This window comes from Sebastes fasciatus, chromosome 14 (assembly GCF_043250625.1).
Source record: "Sebastes fasciatus isolate fSebFas1 chromosome 14, fSebFas1.pri, whole genome shotgun sequence".
Taxonomy (NCBI): domain Eukaryota; kingdom Metazoa; phylum Chordata; class Actinopteri; order Perciformes; family Sebastidae; genus Sebastes; species Sebastes fasciatus.
Genome location: NC_133808.1, coordinates 8,404,372 through 8,426,785, shown reverse-complemented (window position 1 = coordinate 8,426,785; position 22,414 = coordinate 8,404,372). Strand labels below are relative to the sequence as shown.

Below are 22,414 nucleotides of genomic sequence, written 5' to 3'. Positions count from 1 at the left end.
AATGCCTGTTTCTCTCCTAAAATGTTTTCAGAAACATCTAGTAGTGTACTGTTCAGCTGTAAAATGAGAAAGTTTGCTCCAGCTTGTGGGCGGTGCTTGGTATTTCCTCAACTGGTCTCAATATGGCTGCTGGGTCAAAAGCTTTCTCATTTTACAACAGTACACTACAAGATGTTTCTGAGAACATTTTACTTGAGAAATAGTCATTACAGTAACATAATATTAATTCATATTTGATCAGCTCTGCCTAGTTTGACCGTTTGATCGGAGTTTGTGAGTGATTGACAGCTGCTCAGAGACGGCAAGGCTCCAGCTCGGCTCTGATTGGTTATTTTCCTGTGGTCTGGGAAATCTTGCAGGGGCACATGATTTTGAAAAGTTACTGTCAGGATATAGTGATAGTGTTTTAAAAAAAATACTTTTTTAATCATATTTGCTCCAATTCTACCCACTGCTGCTTTAATTCAGAATGATAACATACAAATGTGGTCAACTAAACACCCTGGAGTGCACTAAACTTGACCAACCTCAGCTTTTACCTTTCAGTTAAAATTATCTGTAGATGGTTACAGATAATAGATTGAAAAAATCTTTGAAATTTGGGATTCTACCGTGTTTTATGTTCCTAATTTATTCAGCCACTTTCTGTCTGAGATCATCTGGCAGATGTCAGGGTTTGCCTGTTGTAAACCGTCACCCTCTAACTATCTGGTTTTAAATTCATCTCTCATCAGTTCCAAATGAGAGGCATAAAATTAAACAGCCACTCTATTGTGTATAATTACTTTTAGGTAGCGTTATTGGGCGGCGAGTAGCTTATTTAATAGAGGGTAACTCTTTATATTGTTTGTGGTTTCAATTTATTTTGAGCAGATGAGAGTGCTTCATGCTCAGAAGCATTTGGGCTTTGGCGTGGTGATTTATTGGAAAGTAGCACTGTTCCCTTTCCCTAAAGCAATAAAAACAATGGAGAAAGCTCGCTGTCTTCGGAGGGCCAGGTTCACATGACCCCGACAAGTTTGTCCTGACACCGGTTTTCATCAGGAGCAACACGAGCCTTTTAATTCAACTCATAATCAATGCTTCTGACTGCTTTAGTCTTGAAAGCAGGTGCACATAATGAAACAATTTCTCTGTGTGACACAAGGAAAGTTTAGTAAGGAATGCAAAGGTCAAAGCTAATGCAGCCAACAGTAAGTCCAACAGAGTAAATAAAGTAAGAGCTATTCAGTTTGTGCCTCCGTACAAAAGAAAGCAGAGCAGGAGGAGTGCGGTTGTGAATGTGTGTTTTGCAGCTGCCGAGGGAGCGATTCAGCCGCAGCTGAGCTATTCAGAAAACCTGCCATCCTATTAACCTCTAACTAAGTATTTTACAAAAGGATGTGGAAAAGAACTGACTTAATTTGACAGTCTGAGGCTATTAGGGAGGCTATGTGAGTGACTTTTAACCCCTCATTGATACAGGTAAGGTCGGCAAGGTGAGCAGAAAAATTGAGAAAACAAAACGGCTCCTGTGTAGAGAAGCAACCTTGTCGTACAGAAAAATAACCGTATACAATGTTTGAAGAATAGTTTTTAATTTGTCCTTCACTATCTGCATAGCACACAGAACCCTTCAGTGAGGATTACAGAGTGACAGGATAATGTTTTAATGGCATTCACACACTTTTATTTTTCCTTTCAGGTCCTGGAGCACCTACTGTGATCTTACACAGCCTCAATAATTCAAGTAAGGACTCCATTTAGTCTTGTGGGAATGACGGGTATGGGACGACCATTTTAATAATGCCAACTTATTTCAATGTGGTGCATTTCCCATAAATGTGTCGGTTACGGCTGTGCGGGGCATGCACCCACCACCGCAGCTGTACAGATTCTGGGAAATGAGGTCTCGTGCAAAGCAGCATATATATCGGGGAAGCTGCGTGAGCTTCTACTGCTTTCCAAATAAACGGGATTATACATTGTTACGATGCAGCTTGCTGGGGGAACGGGAGGCAACATAAAACCAGTTGGAATTGGTACATAAAGTTATTTATTGACAAGGGACTTAGATGTTTCACAAAACACAAAGAAGCTCTGCTTCTAGTGACAGACATATATTCAATGTGCAAAAAAGCCTCAATCCCACTATAAGGGCTTAAAACACAAAGAAGAGACACAGTGGCACGCTGTTCAATGAAAATCACAGCTGCCACAACTGGCAATCTGGCCGGCTATTTATCAACGGTTGTTCTTGATTGCTTTTCCTTGATTGGAGGGCTTGACTCGGTGTTGCTCCAATCAGGATCTCCAAACATCCAAGCAGGAAGTGGGATGGGCAGTCCCTGGCTGGAATCAATCGTGGACAGGGAATTACACATTGGCATATGCAAAGGAAAACACTAAGGATGTATCTTAAATCTCAAAGCAGAGGCAAAGAACGTTTACTGACAAAACGTGAAAGTCTGTTGATCGTTCCATTGCAACATCAGCGCCCAGCAGCAGAGCTACACTTCTGTCATTTTGGACTGAAAGCACTAAAAGTACTGAATTACAGCCAATATATGCATTATTACAGCCGCATACAGCTAGCAGGAAGCTGGCAGGACCGGATATGTCATATGAGCGTGCAGGGCAGTGCAGTCCTGTTGGTCTGATGCATGTTCATTATGCCAAAGAAAATAACCTTGGATTCAGATATTAGTGTGGCTATTTAAGTGTTCGTACTGAGAAGTTGATTCACCTCGAGAAAAATGATCCTCTGATTTACAGACGTCTCTTTATACATCTATGGCCACAGACTCATTGGTGTTTTCAGTCCAAAATGGCGGCAGCGCTACCTCAGCTCCATCTAGCAGCCATTGTTAAAAAAGCACCAGAGTTTTGTCTCTTTGCTTCTACACTCTTTGGCGGAGGATTCCGCTCAGCCGGTCCGAGGCCCCCAATCATATAATGAATTTTGTCTCCCCAGTGCCGTCTGCACCGGTTAAACAGGTTATCGGTGCATTTTCTCATATGCAGTCAAATTGAATTGTTGATGTGAGAGACGATTGGGAGACAGCGGAGACGGTGGGTCCACCAGCCAAGGACCACGTACATCTGCTCGTGCACTTTCACTTCGCACACGAGCAGATCCGTTTTCTTAGCAGAAAAACGCTTGCTTCTCCAATCTGCCGAATCTGCCTTTTAAATAGTAATGTGCCAATGTGCAGGTGCACCTGGCTTTGAAAGGGAATGGGAGATGATGTTCTGATTGGTTTGATTCCTGTTACGCCCAAAACACACCTATGATTAATTAAGAGACTAAATACAACACGCTTTGCTCCTTGCGCCTTACTTTGCACCCATTATGCGTTGCTTAACTAGCAAAAGTGGAGTTGGACACGCCCTAAATGCACTTGCGCAATGCACGTTAGACCATGCGTTATAGATCGTTTAAATAGGGCCCTCTAAAGCTGGGCATACATTGTACGATTTTTGCCCGTTTCTGGCCCAAATTTTGAGCTGTATGACTCATTTTAGAGTTGGACCGAATTTCAGCTTCATCAGGCGTCATTTGCCGTGCAGTGTACAGGGGTAACGAGGACCGATTAGCTCCTCCCAACTCCTAACTCCTCCCAACCGGCCGTCGGATGAAGTCAATTTCTTCTTGGTCGGCCGCACAGTTGAAGCAAAACCATGACCCTATTCCCCAACTTCCGTGCCTTTTTTCTACTTTCTTTTTACAGTAATCAGAGCGTAGCTATCAAGATAACAATGTACAATAGATATAGTAAAACCTAGCTAGCTTATCTACAATTCTCTCTGCAAAATGGACAAGCCGTACTGTCCACGTCTTCCTCGCCACCTACGAGTCCATATACTCCAGCGCCTTTTTTTTTTGACGTCTCAGCAGAAAGGATGGCAGAGATGTTCAAGGCAGCATATTTCTGCCTTGTTAGTATTGTGACCTGTAAAGACCTCTGCTAGAAAACAAACTTTACCTGTCTTGGAGCTTTCAAACCAATCTTTATTGACAAGTGTCAACAGCCATAACGGTTCACAAGAGCCGACGGGCCGTGTTTTTTTTCTTCTATTTTACACAAACAGTGTGATCACTCAGGTCGTGGCTGACGATCGGACCGTAAAGTGTGAGAACATAAATCGTGAGCCTTTGCTTTACATTGCAAACAATCCACTCCTACAGTAGGAGAAGGAGTTACACAACAACATTTCTAAAATGATACAGTGTATGCTCAGCTTAAGGGTTATATACAAGAGAGTGTGCCAGCGGCACACATACATGAATCATTTCAAATGCTTGTCTCTGAGTCTGACTGGAAGTAAACACAGGAAGAAGATGCCTGAAAAGGGCATTATGGCTACGGCTAAAACAACTTCTAAAGAGATATTGTTGGGTAGGGGTCACTGCTCTGCAGCAGGTGTGTCCAGGTTGCTGAATAAAGTTTTCAAACTACAAATGAACTAAAACTACACGTCACCCTTTGCACATGAAACCTCCAATTCTTGTGATTTGTTTTAGAGCATAAACGGCCGATTTTGTGATTGCCTTGATGGGGTTGCTGAAGCCAAGGTCCTAATCTAATAGATTGTGTAGTAGTCAAGGCACAACTTGAATGGGGAGTTGATGAGTTTCCCGTTTTGAAACTTGCCTTCTGACAGAGCCAATGGTGTTGAAGGTAAAGACCGTATGAGCTTCATCTTGGTCAACAGAGGGGCTCACGAATCAGGATTTCTGCCTTCTTCTTCCTTTCCCACAGGCGTGAATACAGACACACACGCTATATAGGCTACACACATACACACACGTTACAATACACACATGCTTCTTCTTGTTATCCATGCCTGCCTGTCTATCAGATTTCCCTCCCTAAAAAGTTAACAGCTGTGCTGCAGAAAAGCAAGCAATTTGCCCAGGGTTATTTGGATAGGCCCTCCATCCACAGCTGGGAACTCAAGGCCCCTAGCGGTTTCATAATGAGGCGTCTATTGATTTTGGGTTTTCCATTAGAAGTGCTGGATGAATTCCATTTCATTTAGCTGCTTCTCAGATGGCCTGAATGGAAAAATGGGCAAACCAGAGAGTCATTGTTTATTACATGTGGAGAAAACACCGGGGCGCCTGTTTTTGAGGCCAGAATGAGCAAGCTGCTGTCTGTAAAATGCCTTTAAGAAATGGAACCTTATGACTGTATTTTTTGTGTGCTCATCCAAGTTTAACAGTAGTACAAATGACCATTATTATGATGGTTTGAATTAAATGTAGTTTCTTTTCCTAAATCAAAAACTATATCCAGCTTTCTGTCAGTGTTTCACAAATCCTTCTTTTTGATTCAAAAGCCGAAAACACATAAACCCTTTGTTAAAAAGGTGATTTATCATAATCTTTGATTGCATATTTCACATTACAATCTCATCACTTATTGCAATTTACAACTGTCTCCTTTATTCGCAACAGCTAAACCCCCAAGAGATGAAATCCAGGAATGTATTCAGATTTCCAAACCATTTAAATTGACCACGAAATGAAACAATGTCAGAAACGATCCGCGAGACTCAGATCTCATCCGTCTTACCTACGCCTTCCATCTCATCTCATTATACCGCTGGTTCCAAAGACAGCCTCATGTTATTTATGGGTCATTTATATGCAGCGACACTTTGATTATTGGCAGCAATTTTTGCACTCTTTCATCCTTTCCAACACATTCTTTACAGATTACTACATCCTTGGGAACAACTCTTTGCTGAAGGTCGCCTTGAAGTTGAAAAGGATCCAGCTGACTGACTTCAGAACTGTTCAGATGGAACATTTTGGTGAGAATGACGTCTTGGTTTCTATACTATTACTGTAAGTTAAGATCAATTGGTGATACAAACGTTTGTTTCTTTTTACAGATTTACCTTTGAAGATCTCGTATCCACCAGACTTCTCTGAGTCCCGTCACTATGGACTACTGTTGCTGATGTACGTTCATCTCTAATGACACATAATACCCCAGAATATGTCAGAAATGCATACTGATGAATTATATTTGTTTTTTCTGACATAAATGTCTATCTTATACAATCCTTGGTTGATGCTTTGATCCAAGGAGCAATACAGAAAAGAAAATGTACGTATGTGCAATGTTGAGTCAATGCCTGATATATCTTCTTACTCTGAGCCATAGAGCTTTGTCAGTAAAAACACATCACTGAGCTTGATACTAATAAGACCACAGGAAAAACATAAATAAATAAATAAAATATCTATATTTAGACACACAGGGTAAGCAATGGTATTATGTATGATATGGCTATCACTCATGTCATCGTTATACTAGTTTACATGGCAAGTACAATTATCAATCCTATATCAAAATGATAGTAACAACCAATGACATTGACATTTAGAGCAAACATCCCATTACATTGCTACCATTCACATCTAAATAAGTATGACAATCCCTCACATATCCTGATAACATCTTATTGGGTAAACGTCACCATCCCATAATTATCATTCATATGTCGGAATATAAGTAACATGCCCAGCAAGAGACGTTTACCTACCACATGTCTATCATATAATCGCCGTGTCTCTCCCACCCATCACCACCAACATGACATAATATAATCAACATACAATGCAGGCAGCTCTCACACATCATGAAAATAACATCTTACATATGACGTTATCAGCCTCTACTTAGTTAGTCATTCAATACTGTGTTCATGTGGGTGCCCCATATTTCCAAAAATATGGTGAGCAGTTTTTTAAGGTTTATGTATTCAGAAGGAACCAATGGGCTGAGTGCCACAGCCATGGATCGGAGGTCAGAACACGTTGGCGGTTTCGGTCTCTGATGGGATTTGTTGACAATAAGCTTTATTCTTTGAAATAGCAAATCATGACTTACATTATTTAAAAAGACCAACCATAAACCCGGCTACTTAGTAGTTCTCCACGTTAAAACAAATCTTTTAAAAAGTTAACATAACCCTCCTTGGCACTTTTACAATTTCACTACAATCCTATTGATTTATTGTCTTCACCTCCAGCAGTTTGATTTTGTCTTTATTTGTATGTCCTGTGCTCTGTTCAGTGACAGCGTCCCTGGTGGTCAGGCTGTGACTGACCGCTACTATCTCAGCTGGGACTCTGTGCTGGTCAGCTCAGACAGCGTCATCGTGGCTCGTCTGGATGGCCGGGGCAGCGGCTTCCAGGGTCAGAGGATCCTGCACGAGGTTCACCAGAGACTGGGAACTGTTGATGTTCAGGACCAGATTGCAGCAGTAGAGTACGTTATCAAACTCACTTTATTCTACTTCAAACAAATATTGTCTCAAATGAGAAGTTTAATGAAATCCTGTGTATAATATGTATAATTGAAAACATGGTGTGTAAGGCTTGCCAGTTGCAGCCCCTGCTTTCTTCTTAGCTGTTATCTTCAAACACACTTTTGATGGACATTTAAACAGCTTTTTATCATTCCTTGGTGAAGCAAACAAAAGGAATAAAGCTGGCATTGCTTTTGTTTGCAATCTCTTTTCATGCATCTTAATTGTCTGCACTTGTCAATGTGGTACTAGATGCCCCCTGTTATATTATTTCTCTGCTCTGATATCCTTCATCTACCAGCAGGAAATGTTTTTCCGTCCCTCTGCTAGGCTTTCTTTTAATTGTCATTATTCCACAGGTTATGTGTTTAATTTGTTACTTGCTACACAATATATTAAATATTTCACTTAAAATTGACTTTAAAGATATTACAATCATACCTCCTTTTGCAGAATAATGTATTACTGAGGTATGAACATTTTTACAAAATGAACAATGGGGCAGATGTAGTGTAGCTGCACACAATTCGACTGTTATCAGGCCATTAAATAGGCGTTATCAGTCGCTATAAGCACCATAGGTTTGGGTCATTAGGGGCCTACTACACCTACTATGTTGTCAAAGTGAAAGTGAAACTTAAAAGCAACAAGTTCTAACTTCTTGGAAAACACAAACAAAGAGGCTTATTTAGGCAACAAAACTACAATTTCTGTATATTTAGGCAATAAAACTACAACTCTTTAGGTTAAGGCAACAAAACTACAACTTCTTTAGGTTTAGATAAAAAAAACAGTTAAGTTTAGGGAAAAACATCGTGTTTTAGGTTAAAATAACTATGAACACAAAGACAACTACACATTGTTGGTTTTGCACAGGATGCAAACTCCGGTCTCCTGGATGAAAATCCTGTGTTTTTTGTCCCATCCATCTTTTACGACCTCCACCCTTTAGGGAGTTTCACACTGTCTATACTACAGCGCTTGACTTCCACTTCTGCTTCTATCATAATTACTACGGTCACTAGATGTTGCTGTCGTTTTCTTTTATACCTTCTTTTGGTGATCTACCATGTGAATAGATGATAAAACCTACTTGTAGGTGTAGTAGGCCCCTAATGACCCACATCAATGGAGCTTAGCGACTGATAATGCCTATTTAATAGCCTGACAACAGTCTAATTGGCTGGTAGGTTAAACGTGGTGTGTGATTGGCTATTCCGCACACACCACACGTGATTAATCATGTGATCACTTAAGAGATTCTCTTGAGGTTATTCTAAACTTAGCTGATTTGATACATGTGTCCTATTTTTCACTTTAAGCAAAGAACTTTTTTTACTCAGCTCTTTACAGCCCATGTTTGCTACTGCTAACCTCAAGCCACAGCTCACAGTGGGTTGTTAAAGAGAGATTACAGCGACCTTAATTTGAAAACAAATCGGTCTCATCAAACTAAATTTGCTCATTACTTTGCATTAATTAGCAAACATTACTGATTTGCCCCACCACAACAATCTTGGGTATCAATCTTTTTCAACCAGATGTAATTGCTGAAAGATTTGTGATACAACTTCTCTAATTTAAAGAACCAGTGTGTAACAATTAGGTCTATTGGTAAAAATGGAATATAATATTAATACATATGTTTTCTTTAGTGTATAATCATACTATATCTACATAGGGAGCTGGTCATCTTCACGGAGTTGGCCGCCATGTTTCTACAGTAGCTGAGAAACGGACAAACCAAACACTGTTAACTTTTCCTGCTTGGGCCGGAGTCGATAACGTTTCTCGCTGCCATCGGTGCTGCTTTTTCTGTCTTGCTTCATCACTCACTTTCCATATACACACACACTCTACACACTGGCTCTGCTCCAAATGCTACTCTTACAACAAATGGCACTAGAGAGGTCCATTTACGTTTTCACGTCGGTCACTGTAGTTCTTCTACACGCTTGGCACACGGGATAAGTTTGAGTTGGTTGCAAAAATCAATAGATACAGTAAAAGTAAAAGTGAAACAGAAATATGGTGTAAGGATTGATCATGTCTACCCTATTACATTCTGCCATTTTGAAGTTGAGTTTCAGATGATATGAATATGTTTGAAACCATAGCTCAAATGGTATGTGCTTTTTTTTCCAGATTCATGATGAAATTTCCATATATTGATCGGACACGGATAGCAGTGTTTGGAAAGGTGAGCCCATGTTCTCATCTACAGTATAATTAGATGAACAATTAATTCAATGTCCAGTCTATTTTTGCCTCTAGCATGTTGCTGCTGCTGCTGCTGAGCAAAATCCATATATGAATCAATGTTATACAAAAACATAGAATGCCTGTTTCTGTTATGTTACAAGTTGTACATTTTTAGAGACCTGTTTTAACGTATCAAGAGGCTATATTGTTAGATTTCTAGTAAATAACTAATTTTGAGGTTGTTGTTTTTTTTTATAGTTGTATAGCTTGAAGGATTAAACCATCAAAGTTCCATGAACGTTTATGTCTGTCTGTGCAGGGTTATGGAGCATACATAACATTAATGATGCTCAAGTCTACCGACAGCCTCTTCAAATGTGCATGTGCAATGTCACCAGTGACAGACTGGAAACTCTATGGTGAGTACAGAATCCCTCCATGAATCCTGCATCATGTTGAATTCACACTTAATTTCTTCAACCCAGTTGCCAGAATTTTTTTTTGGCATTGTACGTTTCTACAAACCACAGGATTAGTTGAATGTCAATGTTTCCGAATTTAAAAATACGTTACATAAATACATTTCATATCAGCCTCGTATCACACTTGCAGAAACTCACAACGACACCTAGTTAACGTTGTGAAAGGATTGGTTAGGTTTAGGCAACAAAACTACTTGGTTAAAGCTTCAGTACGTAACAATTTTTTGGCATCATTGGGCAAAAGTTCCATAATAACCTTTCAGCATATTGTAATTCAAGTGTTCTGAGAGAAAACTAGACTTCTGCACCTCCTCATGGCTCTGTTTTCAGGCTTTAAGAAATCTAGCCAACCAATCACAGGTCATTTCAAAGAGAGAGCGTTCCTATTGGCTGTGTTCCTGCTGGTGGGCGTTGCTTGGTATTTCCTCATTTGAGTCAGTATCGACCCGATATCCAATCCGGTATTGGTATTGGTGCAGCCCGACTTTCTCACTCTTTATACTGGTTATTTTACCATATAACTTTCAATAATGACCACTCCGTACTCCGTCACTTGCGCTGCGCATCATCTGCTGTAATATGTCACTTGCTGTAATATGTCACTTGCTCTGCCTGAATGCAAAAACGTCCACATTAAAAAAAAAAAAGAAAGTCAAGTCGACATTCAACGTATCCCTGGTTTGCAGAAACGTACAATGCCAATTTTTGTTTCCTGGAGACTGGGCTGAATGTCTTTCTTCATATTTTCCATCTGGCAAGTCAACTATAAGTCAAAAATCCAGGTATAAAAATGTATATACCATGCCAGGAGTAAAACTAACAATTTGTGTGCTTTAGCCTGTGCCTGTTAAGAATCTGTTTACTTCTGACAGTGAGGTGAATCTCAGCTTTTAGCAATACATTACCGCATTTATACACCTGAGTAAAGAGCATTCTTTTGACACAGAGGACCCTTACACCTACACAAGGTGTTATTTCCTCCTCACTGGAAGCATTTCATTTGGGCGCAGGATGACAGGAACTCCACATTGTTTAGGTGCTTAGCGGCAGCTGGAGCGCTGTCTACCGGCAGCACTGTTAAGAATGTATCACTTCTCATTTGCACAGCATCAGCGTTCTCTGAGAGGTACCTTGGCATGCCATTACGGGATGACAGCAGATATCAGGTGCGTGTTTACTACCTCCCCCCACTTGTTTGCTGTTGATCTTTGAAAGCAGCTTGCCGACACATCACTGACACACCTACAGTTAAGCTCCCACAGTTACTGAATGCTGCTATCAAAGTCAGAGGCAGCGGTGCTTCACCTTTTCTTGTGTTTTTTTCATGCACCATAGGATTTTGTCACTCATCTCTCTTTGGTAACTGCGTGTACCAGTGTGTTAGATCACATGCCGGAGGTTTTTTATAAGCTGCTGCAAAAGGGTTGTCTGGCTCTCTCAGGACTCCCGCACAGACAAGATGTTTTTGCTATCAGAGGTGTTTTCCACAGTGATAGGAAAGAGGCAGTGGGGAGAACAAAAGTTTTTTTTTTTGCAAGCACATTGTAAACAACCAAACAACAAATCTGTCCCGAACAAGTAATTCACTGCTTTCAGTATATTTCCTGTCTGCAGATTTGGTTTTACATCTTCTCCCTCACAATTTGCACAAACGGTAATATTTCAAAGCGTAGATAAATGATGTCAATGGGACTGAATGTGTCTGTGTGTGTAATCAGGGTATAATGCAATTCACCACAATGTCTTTCATTTGATCATACTTCATTCTTTTTATTGCTTTCTTCAATGTCAGTTAGCATATCTATCAATCTATTATCTCCCCACTATTTCTGATTTCTTCACAGTTTTCCAGTGTGCTGCAGAACGTTCAAGCACTTAAGGAGCAGACACTGATGCTGGTGCACGGCACAGCGGATGGTAAGAGAAAATAATTTGTGATACAATGAAAACGCTGTATCTGTGGTGCATCGCCGCTGAGCACAAAGAAGCATGCAATCCTGGAACGTAATGGTTTTTAATCAAAAGATAAAAGGAGAAGTGGGTTATCTAAATTGATGCTGGGATTTCCAGAGGAAAACATTCGCCGGTGAACCATGCATGTCGAATTTGTTCAGGTATTTCCATCCTGCGAGAATGTGATTGTCTCTTCTTTTTCCCAGTTTGGAGTCAGTCTGAATCTTGCTGACATGTTTCATTTCTTTGTTCTCAGCCAACATCCACTTTCAGCATACTGCTGAGCTCGTCAAGAACCTCGTGAAAGTTGGAGCAAACTACTCAATGCAGGTGTGTATCGCAGAGACAACACCACCGAGGCACAATCCTTAACTGTGTTTGTTCCAACAGTGATGCTTAATGCACATTTTTTTATAATATCACACGTACAAAATAATGTAAACACATGTAATGTCAAAATGTATTGAATCAGCCCAAACACTCATATCTGCCAAATAATATGTGCAATTATTGCTACTGGTGTGTCAGATGGGTTGATCAGAACAATGACCATAATCACCACGGACAAGCACAAGTCAATTGAATGTCCTTTTCTATAACAGCTTTAGTAATCCTAGACTGTAGAGAAACATGGATATAGCTTTTATAAGATCGCCGGTAGGTTTCTGAATTCTTAGAATAGGGCTTACTATCATCCACAGTAGTCATTTAACTGTTTGGACTGGCTCTTAAACAGATATCCATGCCGCAAATGTGCCACGTATCAATACCAACACCATAGCAGGAAAACAACAGAACTATAATATTTCAGAAAACCAGGCCAAAGTACTCTGGGACCCAAAAGTGAAAACCTTCGGGGATCTTTGGTGGACACTTAAATATGAGGAGCATTGTGTCAAAGACCTATAGTTCTTCCTTGTCTCCAACTATGTCACTGCCATGTCAAATGACAGCGCTGGATGCAGGAAGAATATCATCAATATAGCACGCACTGAGGGATTTATTGCTTCAATCTACTACATTTACCATGAACACTGATTGGACATCCACATAAGAGTCGGCAGATTTTCCCTTTAAATATAGCCTTAGTGTGACACATGGAGGCTTGATCATTAGTATGTTTGACCAATCTGGTTTGTGACTCTTGTAGTTTGTTAAAGCAAAACAGAGTTTAGGTGCCTTTTAACAATGTAGATGAACGTTCCTTTGGTATTTAGCATTGTGGTTAAGATTTGTGGGAGTATCACACAAGGTTTTGAGTTCTGTTGGTTACTTTGGTTACGTTTGTGACTTTGGTTGCTGGTGGATGGGAATAGCATTTGTCCCAAATGTATTTGGTTTGCAAACCCAGCATGTGTTTTTGGTGAGCATTTACATTTCTAGGAGCCATGCATCGCCTTTGTAGGCTGACGTGGTTGATCTCAACAGGAGACCAACCGGTTTGTTGTTTTCATTTTAATGTGGCTTGAGGAATGTGCCAACTGAAATATAACATTTCCATCTTTAGACATATCAGAAACCCACTTACTGTTGAGGCATCCAAGGTTTATCTGAATGCAATGATATTTTCTCATTTCAGATATTGCATTTCATGCTGGTCTAAAGGCAAGCAAGATAGCTTCAAAATCAATTAAAATCTATCTCTTTAGCTGCTAAATGCTCCACTATCTTAACCAGCTAGCCGCTAACTTTGTCTGCCTGCTGTTTAGTGCTGAGCAGGTAGTGTAGAGTGGGTTTATCAGGGCTTTTAAGCTGAAAAAAGCCCCCTGCTGCAGCCGAAATCGATGTGAGACTAATCAAAAACATCCAGGTTGTGAACCGTAAAACCAAAACAACGAGCTAAAAACAGATGCTAAAACACTCCTCGGAGCTGAGGGAAACTGCAGAGTCGGGTAATAATTCTCTGTGGGTTGATCACTACGAGTGACACCTTTCACATTACACATCAACATTTGATCCATCATTATTGTGAAAATAATAAGAGCTGTTTTAAATAGACTGAGTTGAATTTGAGCGCATATCAGAAAAGACACTGTGGCAGACGGTAGCAGTGTACATCTCTTACCCAATCTCATATTCCATCAGCCCCGCGCAGACTGTATGTCTACAAACCTCTGTCCACTAATTGCCTTACCTTTTACCCACCAGATCTACCCAGATGAGGGCCATTTCCTGTCTCAGCAGAGTCGCCAGCACCTCTACGCCACACTGACCAGCTTCTACAGGGAGTGTCTGAAGGAAGAGTTACTACCGCTGCCTGATGAGGAAGAGGAGGAAGAGGAGTAGGCGGGAGGCTTTGAGGGTCAGACCTTTGGCAGAGCTTGAAGAATTTCGCTAAAATCCGTCAAGGCCTTTCACGTTTGGACCAAGTGTTTAGCCGGACATGGACACTGGGTTAGAGCTGCTAATGCTCTTAAAGTGTGTGTGGCTGTGTGCGTGTGTGTGTGTGAGCACTCCAGTGTGTGACTGTGTATGCTGGTGTATAAATGTGTTGAAAAGATAACTGAAGGACACGACAGTGACACTTGCGTTGCCGGGACTTGAGGCGGGAACTGCCCTCTAGCATAAAGTCATTTCAGTTTTGGGGACGCTCCGTTTCTTGGCAAAGCGCACGGAAGACCGCCTTCATCTTTTGCAGGCTCTCTCTGGGCTGCAGTCATCCACAAGTGCATGGTTCTTTTTTCCCCCCCTCGCGGCTTCACTCATTTTGCCATGTTAGTCTCCTTTGTGGTAGCACTTGGGAAGGAAAGAACACAGATGTACACTTTTGATCTCACCTTTTCCTTTGGTTGTTGTATTGTCGCACAAGGAAATGCTAGTTCACCACAACAGAGACGATCCTGAATAAGTGCTATTTCCTGCTGAAAACCCTCCGCCATCGCCCACCCTAAATGAAAAACAGTCTTTATAGGTCACACTTTATTGTACAGGGGTCTTGTGTAGACATGTACAATGCCTTATGAGGTTCAACATACTGTAATAGTACTTGCTGGCAGTGGTAGTCATCCATTAGGCGTGTCATGTTAACCTATGTCAACTCAGGTCCTTGAGACACAGCGTTGCAGTCAGTTTAGTATCAGTTACAACACTATGTCAGCTGTATGGTCACGAATAAGTTGTGAATTATATGAAAATAATGGATATTGGACATACAGTAATTTCAGGCCACACTGCAACTTCTCCATCTTAATATATCATTAAATCTTGTTTTCTTAAAATCTCTAAAAAGGTGTGAGATGATTTTTCAGATTCAAGAGCTTTCTTGAAGTCAAGAGACATTTTCCCTGTGTCTGGGTATTCTCTAATATCAAGAAAAGAATAATTAACTGCAGTGGATATTAATGAAAATGGGTGTACTGAGGTGGACAATTTTACAGTGTCCGTAAGGTGTTTGCATGTCTACAGGGAACGTGTCAAGTGGTGTCACATTTTGTACAGTACAATACAGCAGAGTGTGTACATAAATATATTTTTGAGATGTCAGATCTCATAGATAGTTTAGTCTATGGGGATGGATTCATTTGACCCGTATGTCTTGTACCTTTCTTTTTCTGTTTTAATTTCAGCTGTTGATTTTCTTCTTAGGATGGATTTTGTAATGCTTGTTCTTGTTCTTTTTTGCTGTTTTAAAAGGGAAAGGGCAGGGTTGAGCTTTTGGGGTTATTGTGATTGTCCTCTAGTGATGATTATAAATAAAAAAAAGACGATGAAAAACAATGAGTTATGCTCATGAATAGAACACAGTTTAGAGCGGAGAACCAAATCAGATCCATTTGTCTGCAGTATTGATTGTTTGAGATTTCAATTTAATGTTTCATTTGTTTCTTCACCTTGGGACTCACATTAAAGAGTAGAGGTAGTCTGTCATGGCCTTGGGACACCTACCTTAATGATTTAGCATGGAAGATCTGCTTGTTTAAAGTGATCAACGCTGCCTTAACAGTGTCTGCACTCACTGGCCTTAATGACGGAGCAGATGTCAACTCTGCTGAGGGACAGAAACTCTTTAAATCTGCAGGATCTGAAGTCATCAGCACAGATGAGCCTCTTGGCCACACTTTTACCATTTTTCCACCAAAATTAGCGCATAAATGTGGGAAAACCCACTACAAATATGCAATAGACTCCTTTCCCATTGCCAGTAAAACTAGGGTTAGTAAACAGTAGAAGGCAGTATAGATACCAGTGAAAATGTTATGGTGGTTACTTCTTTTTTATATCTGGTTCTTAGTCTCTCTTCAAATTCTGTGCCGACTAATTTGTAACGCTGCTCAGATAGAGACAGATGGAAAGTGTGACAAAGAAAGCACCGGAAAAGGGGCGTGTTCACCCAGGTGTTTCCATCACTGCCGGTCAGAGCTGGAGCCGATAAATACCTGTGACTACTGCAGTCGTTTGTCCCGGGAATAAATGCCGATTGTAACCTTTCCCACTAGACAAAAGCCAGATATTAGTGGGTGTTAGTAGGTTATTGGTGTCCATTGGGAAAGAGGATTTAGATATGTTTTCATTCCATGAACAATTTTTGTTGTGTTTTGAGAGAAATAATATCAGTCTTTCCCCACCACCAGTGCAGAGACTCCATTGGGGGGATATTCCTGCAGCTCATAGCATCACTACCCAGCCCTTTCTCATTCCCAGGGTGTCAAACACCGACGCTTGCTGTCGGCATGCGATACCGACGCTTAAGGCACCCTTAAGCGTCGGTATGAGACGCATAAATCTTTCCATTAACTACAATGTAAACCCATCCGTGGCAAACGCTCAGGGAAAGTGCGCTGGGCGTGTGGTGACGTAGCTTTAAGAGTGAAAAGACACACACTGGACAGGCGGGAGGGGAGGTGGATGGGTCCAGCAAACACAGGGCTTTCGTCCAGGAGACTGTTTGTGTCCCGTGCGACACGTTACAATCAGCTGTTCATGTCCACTGTTCACACCGTTCAGTGTCATTTTCACTGTACAAACGTAATAGTTTCAAGCCCAACCATGGTGTTTTTTTTCCTAAACCTAGCTACAGTGGTTTGATTGCCTGAACCTAAGCAAATGTTTTTGTTTACTTCACTACATTAAGCATGTGTTTACTGCGACTGAAAAGAGTCGCCAAGGGGTCTGAAAAAGCGTCAGTATATGACGAGTTGGGATGATAACCCGTTGCACTACCCCCTTAAAATATGATTTCATGTTGGCGTCTAATACCCAAAGACTCTTCATTTTTAATCAACTTTCCTATTCTGTCAATATTCTTTTCATTATGCCTCCGTGCTGGCGACAGCCGTGGCTGGAGGCATTATGTTTTGGGGTTGTCCAACCGTCTGTATGTACCATTCTCAAGAATCTCTTTAAATTTATCACAAACGTCCACTTGGACTCAAGGATGAATTGATTAGATTTTGGTGGTCAAAGGTCACAGTGACATTACGTCTGTCCCAGTCAATACAATGTTCAGAGTAGACCCTCATCTTTTTGATGTCTTCTTTTGCTGTGTAAGGATCCAAGTTAAAGCATCATTTGAACTACAGTGTTGCAGCTGACTGTGGCTTTGACCTGAAAGCAACTGCAAGAAAATGTCTGTCACTGCTGCTGCCTCAAAGCATTGTATGTCACCGGTGCACCATCAGCACTTTTAAATCAAGATTGGGCACGTTGTATCAGATATGGCAGCAAACAAGACACAGCGCTGTCTTGTTTAACAATTTATTTCAGCATAGAAATTTTCCCAAGTATACAAATGTCAGTATATATGACAGAATCAAGCAAGTGCAGAAGTGTAAGCAGCACAGGATCGTGGTCAGAAAATGAACGGGTTTGATACATCCTATGAGGAAGGATATGGTGATCATACAGTATTACAGGAGTCTGGTTATATGGACTGAGCACACTGTACAGAATACACTGGTATTATTAAAAGTTATGTTTCTCCATTCTTGCCCATTTGAAACACTTTTCACATTTTTGGGAAATGCTACATATAACAGTGAAGAGTCCATTTGGTCATAAACATTCAAAAGAACAAGTGTTATCGTGGAAAAAAAAAGCATCCATCTTTGAGTTGACTTATTCATTAAAGGAATACCAAGCAGTAGTACTGCAATGTAGTTTCCAATCTGATAGCCATAAAAGGCTAATATTGAGGGGAGGCAAATATACTTTGTGAGGTGAATTTGAGTCATAAATTGTCATAACGCTGGGAATAAACATCCATTAATCTCCTTAGAAATCATTGAAAAAAGGCGCTTCAGAACTTGAAGTTTAAGTTTTCTTCAGTATTAAAGTAATGTAGTGATAGCTATCTGTACATCCATGGGTACATTGCAAAAAAGGAACGGCTAATATCTAATTCGGCATACTTTCAATGGTGCCAATTTGCAAATTATTGGCTGAAAGAAAAAACAAGGCTCAAAGGAGAATACCAGTACAGGACGCTGATATTACAACAGCACATTTGATGATGTCTTACAGGTTTTTGCTGTTCTGATGGCTTTCACTCTTTCTGTCATCATATTGGTTCACAAATAGGCCAATTTATGTTGACTTAAATTTTCACACAAAACTCAAATTTCACTTTGAGCTGATTAAAGAATAAATAGAGTAGAAGTTCAAGCAGCTCTGTGGGATTTAAATTACCGAAGGACCAGCGAGTTCACAAATGTGACTGTATATAGTACTGATCCCAGACAGGATTTAAATCACCGACAAGCCAGTGCAAGTATTGTTAAATTAAACCCAGTCCCAATGAGGCAAAGGTTTAACATAATGGTTACCTGCATGTGATTAAAACCACCATGTGTCAATTGTTTTTTCAGCCCAGTTTCACCAAATGGTGTATGAATGACACAACAAATGTGTTCATTATTTTGCGTGCAATAACGTTGTTCTTGCTTTTGATGTGTCATTTTACGCCATGTAGTCTGTACTGACTGCAATGTAAACACATCCGAGTGAATATGCTACGCTCAGAGTTAGTGACGTAGAATAAAAAGTGAGAAACTGCTAACAGTGAGCGGGAGCAACCCTGTCTCCTACAAAATTACGTTCTCATACAACTAAACTGCATTCTCAGTTATGTTTTAAACAGTTTTAAACAGTTTTAAACGTGGTGAATTGAAACATAAAACAAACCAAAAAATGCAACCTACTACAAAAACTACTTGGTTAGGTTTAGTAAAAACATCATGGTTTGGCTTAAAAGGAGTACGAAATTGAAACAAAACAAATATACAACCAAACTACTTGGATGAACAGCAGTCTCCTGGTCGAAAGTCCTGTGTTTGTTTGACCCATCCACCACCCCGACCTCTACCCTACATGGACTTCTGCGGACTTTCATAACAAACGTATTTGTGATAAGTCAAAAACAAATGTAATCTGTGACAAAATACCTTTCTCACAATGCAGTTTCGTTGTATAGGAAAAACATCTTTAGGAGACAGGGATGGTGGTAGGGGAGGTGGATGGGTCAAACCAACACAGGACTTTCAACCATGAGACTGGTGTTCTTGTCCCAACGTGTTTGTGTTTTCCGTACTTCTGTTAAGTTGTTTAGATACATATTTTAATTAGTTTATGTACTTATTTGAAGCCCAACCATGATGTTTTTCCTAAAGCTAACTAAGTGGTTTGGTTGCCTGAACCTAACTGCGATGGTTTCACAGTGACGGCATGGTGTTAAATGAAGTTGTTTCGTAACGTTAGGCTTGTGGCGTGAAATGACACGTGAGAAGCCTAAAATGCATTATTATCATGACATGCAAAAAGTTCTTAAAATGTCATGCTATTTATACGCCTTCCCAGGAGATCAGGCTGTTTCTTTAGTCTTGTGAGGAATCAATCAACCGCTACTGGAGACGCAGATGGTCTGGTGCCTCAGTGCTGACAATGAATAATCTTCATTATCTAATTAGACATTATGGTAAGTCTATGAACACTGTGTTGGCTATAATGTTGGAAAATGGCGACAACTAATGAGGTAAAAAGGCCCCTGCAAAAACTGTTTTGTGATGTGATCTGTTAAGTTAAATTGTTTCATCTGCAGTAAATATAAATATTCACAGTCAGCAAAAAATTATACTGTAAAATGCAAAAATACAAGTTTCTTTGATTCCCTGACATTTGTACTCAGTACATGATACAAACATTACAAACAATAAGTATAATCTGAAGCATTAGAATACAGTGACAATACTACCATCTGTTCAATTCCACAACATCACAACCCTGGAATCCCTAAGCTGCTCCTAGCAAATGTAATGCTACGTATCTTACATACTAATGCTTTTGGAGTGCTTTTAGAGACGGGAGCCGTTCATGAAAACAACGCCTCTCTTTGTTGGCTCATGACAGCAATTGTTATTAACTTCACTGAACAGTCATCGCAGGATTTTCTACAGGTTAGTCAAGCTCTTTAGACGTCTCCGGGACGACAACCTGCTCCTCCTCAAAGCAGCGCTTGAAGAAGATGAGCATTGAGTTTAGCATGTAGTGTTGGCTCTTTGTGGAGGCCATGTTGTGTCCTTCATCTGGGAAAATCTAGGCAGCAGGAAACAGAAAACAAAGTGTCATTCATTTAACCTTCTATTTTTAATCATTTCAATTGTGTTTAAATGTCACAGGAGTGACATCACACTGCAGTATCTCAATTACTAAATAAACATTTTGGGAAATATGCTCATTCACTTTCTCACTGAGAGTTTGATAACACGAATGTTATCACTCTAGCATCTATGCTAAATATGTAGCTGGAGACAGCAGCTGATCAGCTTAGCTTAGCATGTATGTATGTCATGTGTCATTTATCGTCATGTGTTAAAAAATCTAAACATTTTTTTCTATGAAAATCATTTAAGAAGCCAAATTTCTCAAATCTTTAGTGTTGTCTGTACAGGAACTTTGCCATTTAAATCAGGAACTATAACAAGATCACAAATCAAAACGGACGTTCTTTGTGCTTTTTCATATGCACACATTTCAGATGGAACCGCAAAAGCATAAACCATAAGAGGGCTGCTTCTTTGACCCAGAACCAAAACATCAAAGTCTCGTCTTGTTAGCAAAATGAAATGAACTCAGAGAAGAAATGGCAGCAGTCACCTGGAGAGTGTAGTTAACATTTGATGCAGACAGCAGTTTGACCAGCTCAGCAGAATGCTGGAAATGAACAGTGGCTGAAAAAGAGCAGATCACTCAAATGAAAATTCATCCCAGCTACTCACTCCATTACACTTCCCCAGTTGGGAGTTTAAAGAAAATTAATTGTAGCACAAAAATATGTTCCCAGCAAATTACATTTTGCAACAAGTCACTTCATCACACGTTTTATATAGAGCATGTGATGTGTAGTAATATATTACTACACATCACATGCTCTGTCAAGGGTTGTCAATCGATTAAAATATTTAATCGCAAATTCAAATGTCAGGTATTTAATACTCTTATCAACATGGGAGTGGGCAAATATGCTGCTTTATACAAATTTATGTATATATTTATTATTTTAAATCAATTAACAACACAAAACAATGACAAATATTGTCCAGAAACCCTCACAGGTACTGCATTTAGCATAAAAAAGATGCTCAAATCATAACATGGCAAACTGCAGCCCAACAGGCAGCAACAGCTGTCAGTGTGTCAGTGTGCTGACTTGACTATAACTTGCCACAAACTGCATGTGATTATCATAAAGTGGGCATGTCTGTAAAGGGGAGACTCGTGGGTATCCATAGAATCCATTTTCATTCACATATCTTGAGGTCAGAGGTCAAGGGGCCCCTTTGAAAATAGCCATGCCAGTTTTTCCTCACCAAAATTATGCTCGAGTTTGGAGCGTTATTTAGCCTCCTTCATGACAAGCTAGTATGACATGGTTGGTACCAATGGATTAGGTTTTCTAGTTTCATATGATCATTTATATAACTACATATTTTCAGGAGTGATAAAAAAAATGGAGGAATAGCAAAAATAGTATACAAAACAAAGTAGCTTGTAACATATTTTTAAATTTGCTAAAAAAAGTCAAACTAAATTTCCAATATAGTGCCTATAAGGCCAAGAAAAAGCTTATTTTAATAAATTACATTTTAAATTTTAATGTGGGCCACACATTAAATGTCACTAAATAACTCAAGTCCAAGACTGAAGTTTTTGATGGTTATCTTGCCAGTAAACTCTATTATACCTCCACATATCTGCTTTGTTGTTCGTACCTGTACCTATACTCACCATCTGCTGTGCCGTGGATAATAAGAAAGTTCAGAGGACTCGGAGCTGTGTCGTTACTGAGCAGACTGGAAATCTGTCGGAGAGAGTGAACAGTAAAATAAGCCCTCACACACAGAAAGAGCAACACTAACATATTCTAAATAACATGCTATTTAAAGCTAATTAGCAATAAGTAATAGACACTTCGGGAATTTGTGCTCTTGTGAAAATGTGGAAAAGGTCTGTTGGGGACTGACCCAAACACCATATCAGTT

General features: G+C 40.0%; 2 protein-coding genes across 3 annotated transcripts in view; one reads left to right on the top strand and one right to left on the bottom strand.

Moving 5' to 3' along the window:
• Positions 1-17,364, top strand: part of dpp10 (dipeptidyl peptidase like 10) — a 226,039-nt gene extending 208,675 nt beyond the window's left edge. For both annotated transcript variants that reach the window (XM_074658563.1, XM_074658564.1), the window contains exons 17-26: positions 1,685-1,729; positions 5,701-5,799; positions 5,881-5,950; positions 7,071-7,265; positions 9,451-9,505; positions 9,827-9,926; positions 11,097-11,155; positions 11,834-11,906; positions 12,199-12,272; positions 14,091-17,364. In XM_074658563.1, the coding sequence (XP_074514664.1) occupies positions 1,685-1,729; positions 5,701-5,799; positions 5,881-5,950; positions 7,071-7,265; positions 9,451-9,505; positions 9,827-9,926; positions 11,097-11,155; positions 11,834-11,906; positions 12,199-12,272; positions 14,091-14,228 (908 nt within the window). In that variant the 3' untranslated portion in view covers positions 14,229-17,364. The remainder of the gene's footprint in view (positions 1-1,684; positions 1,730-5,700; positions 5,800-5,880; positions 5,951-7,070; positions 7,266-9,450; positions 9,506-9,826; positions 9,927-11,096; positions 11,156-11,833; positions 11,907-12,198; positions 12,273-14,090) is intronic.
• Positions 17,365-19,182: 1,818 nt separating this feature from the next.
• Positions 19,183-22,414, bottom strand: part of LOC141782330 (inactive dipeptidyl peptidase 10-like) — a 114,166-nt gene continuing 110,934 nt past the window's right edge. Inside the window, exons 24-26 of the mRNA XM_074658565.1 lie at positions 22,161-22,233; positions 21,030-21,103; positions 19,183-20,468 (exon numbers count right to left, since the gene is read on the bottom strand). Coding sequence (XP_074514666.1) covers positions 20,331-20,468; positions 21,030-21,103; positions 22,161-22,233 — 285 coding nt within the window. The 3' untranslated portion in view covers positions 19,183-20,330. The remainder of the gene's footprint in view (positions 20,469-21,029; positions 21,104-22,160; positions 22,234-22,414) is intronic.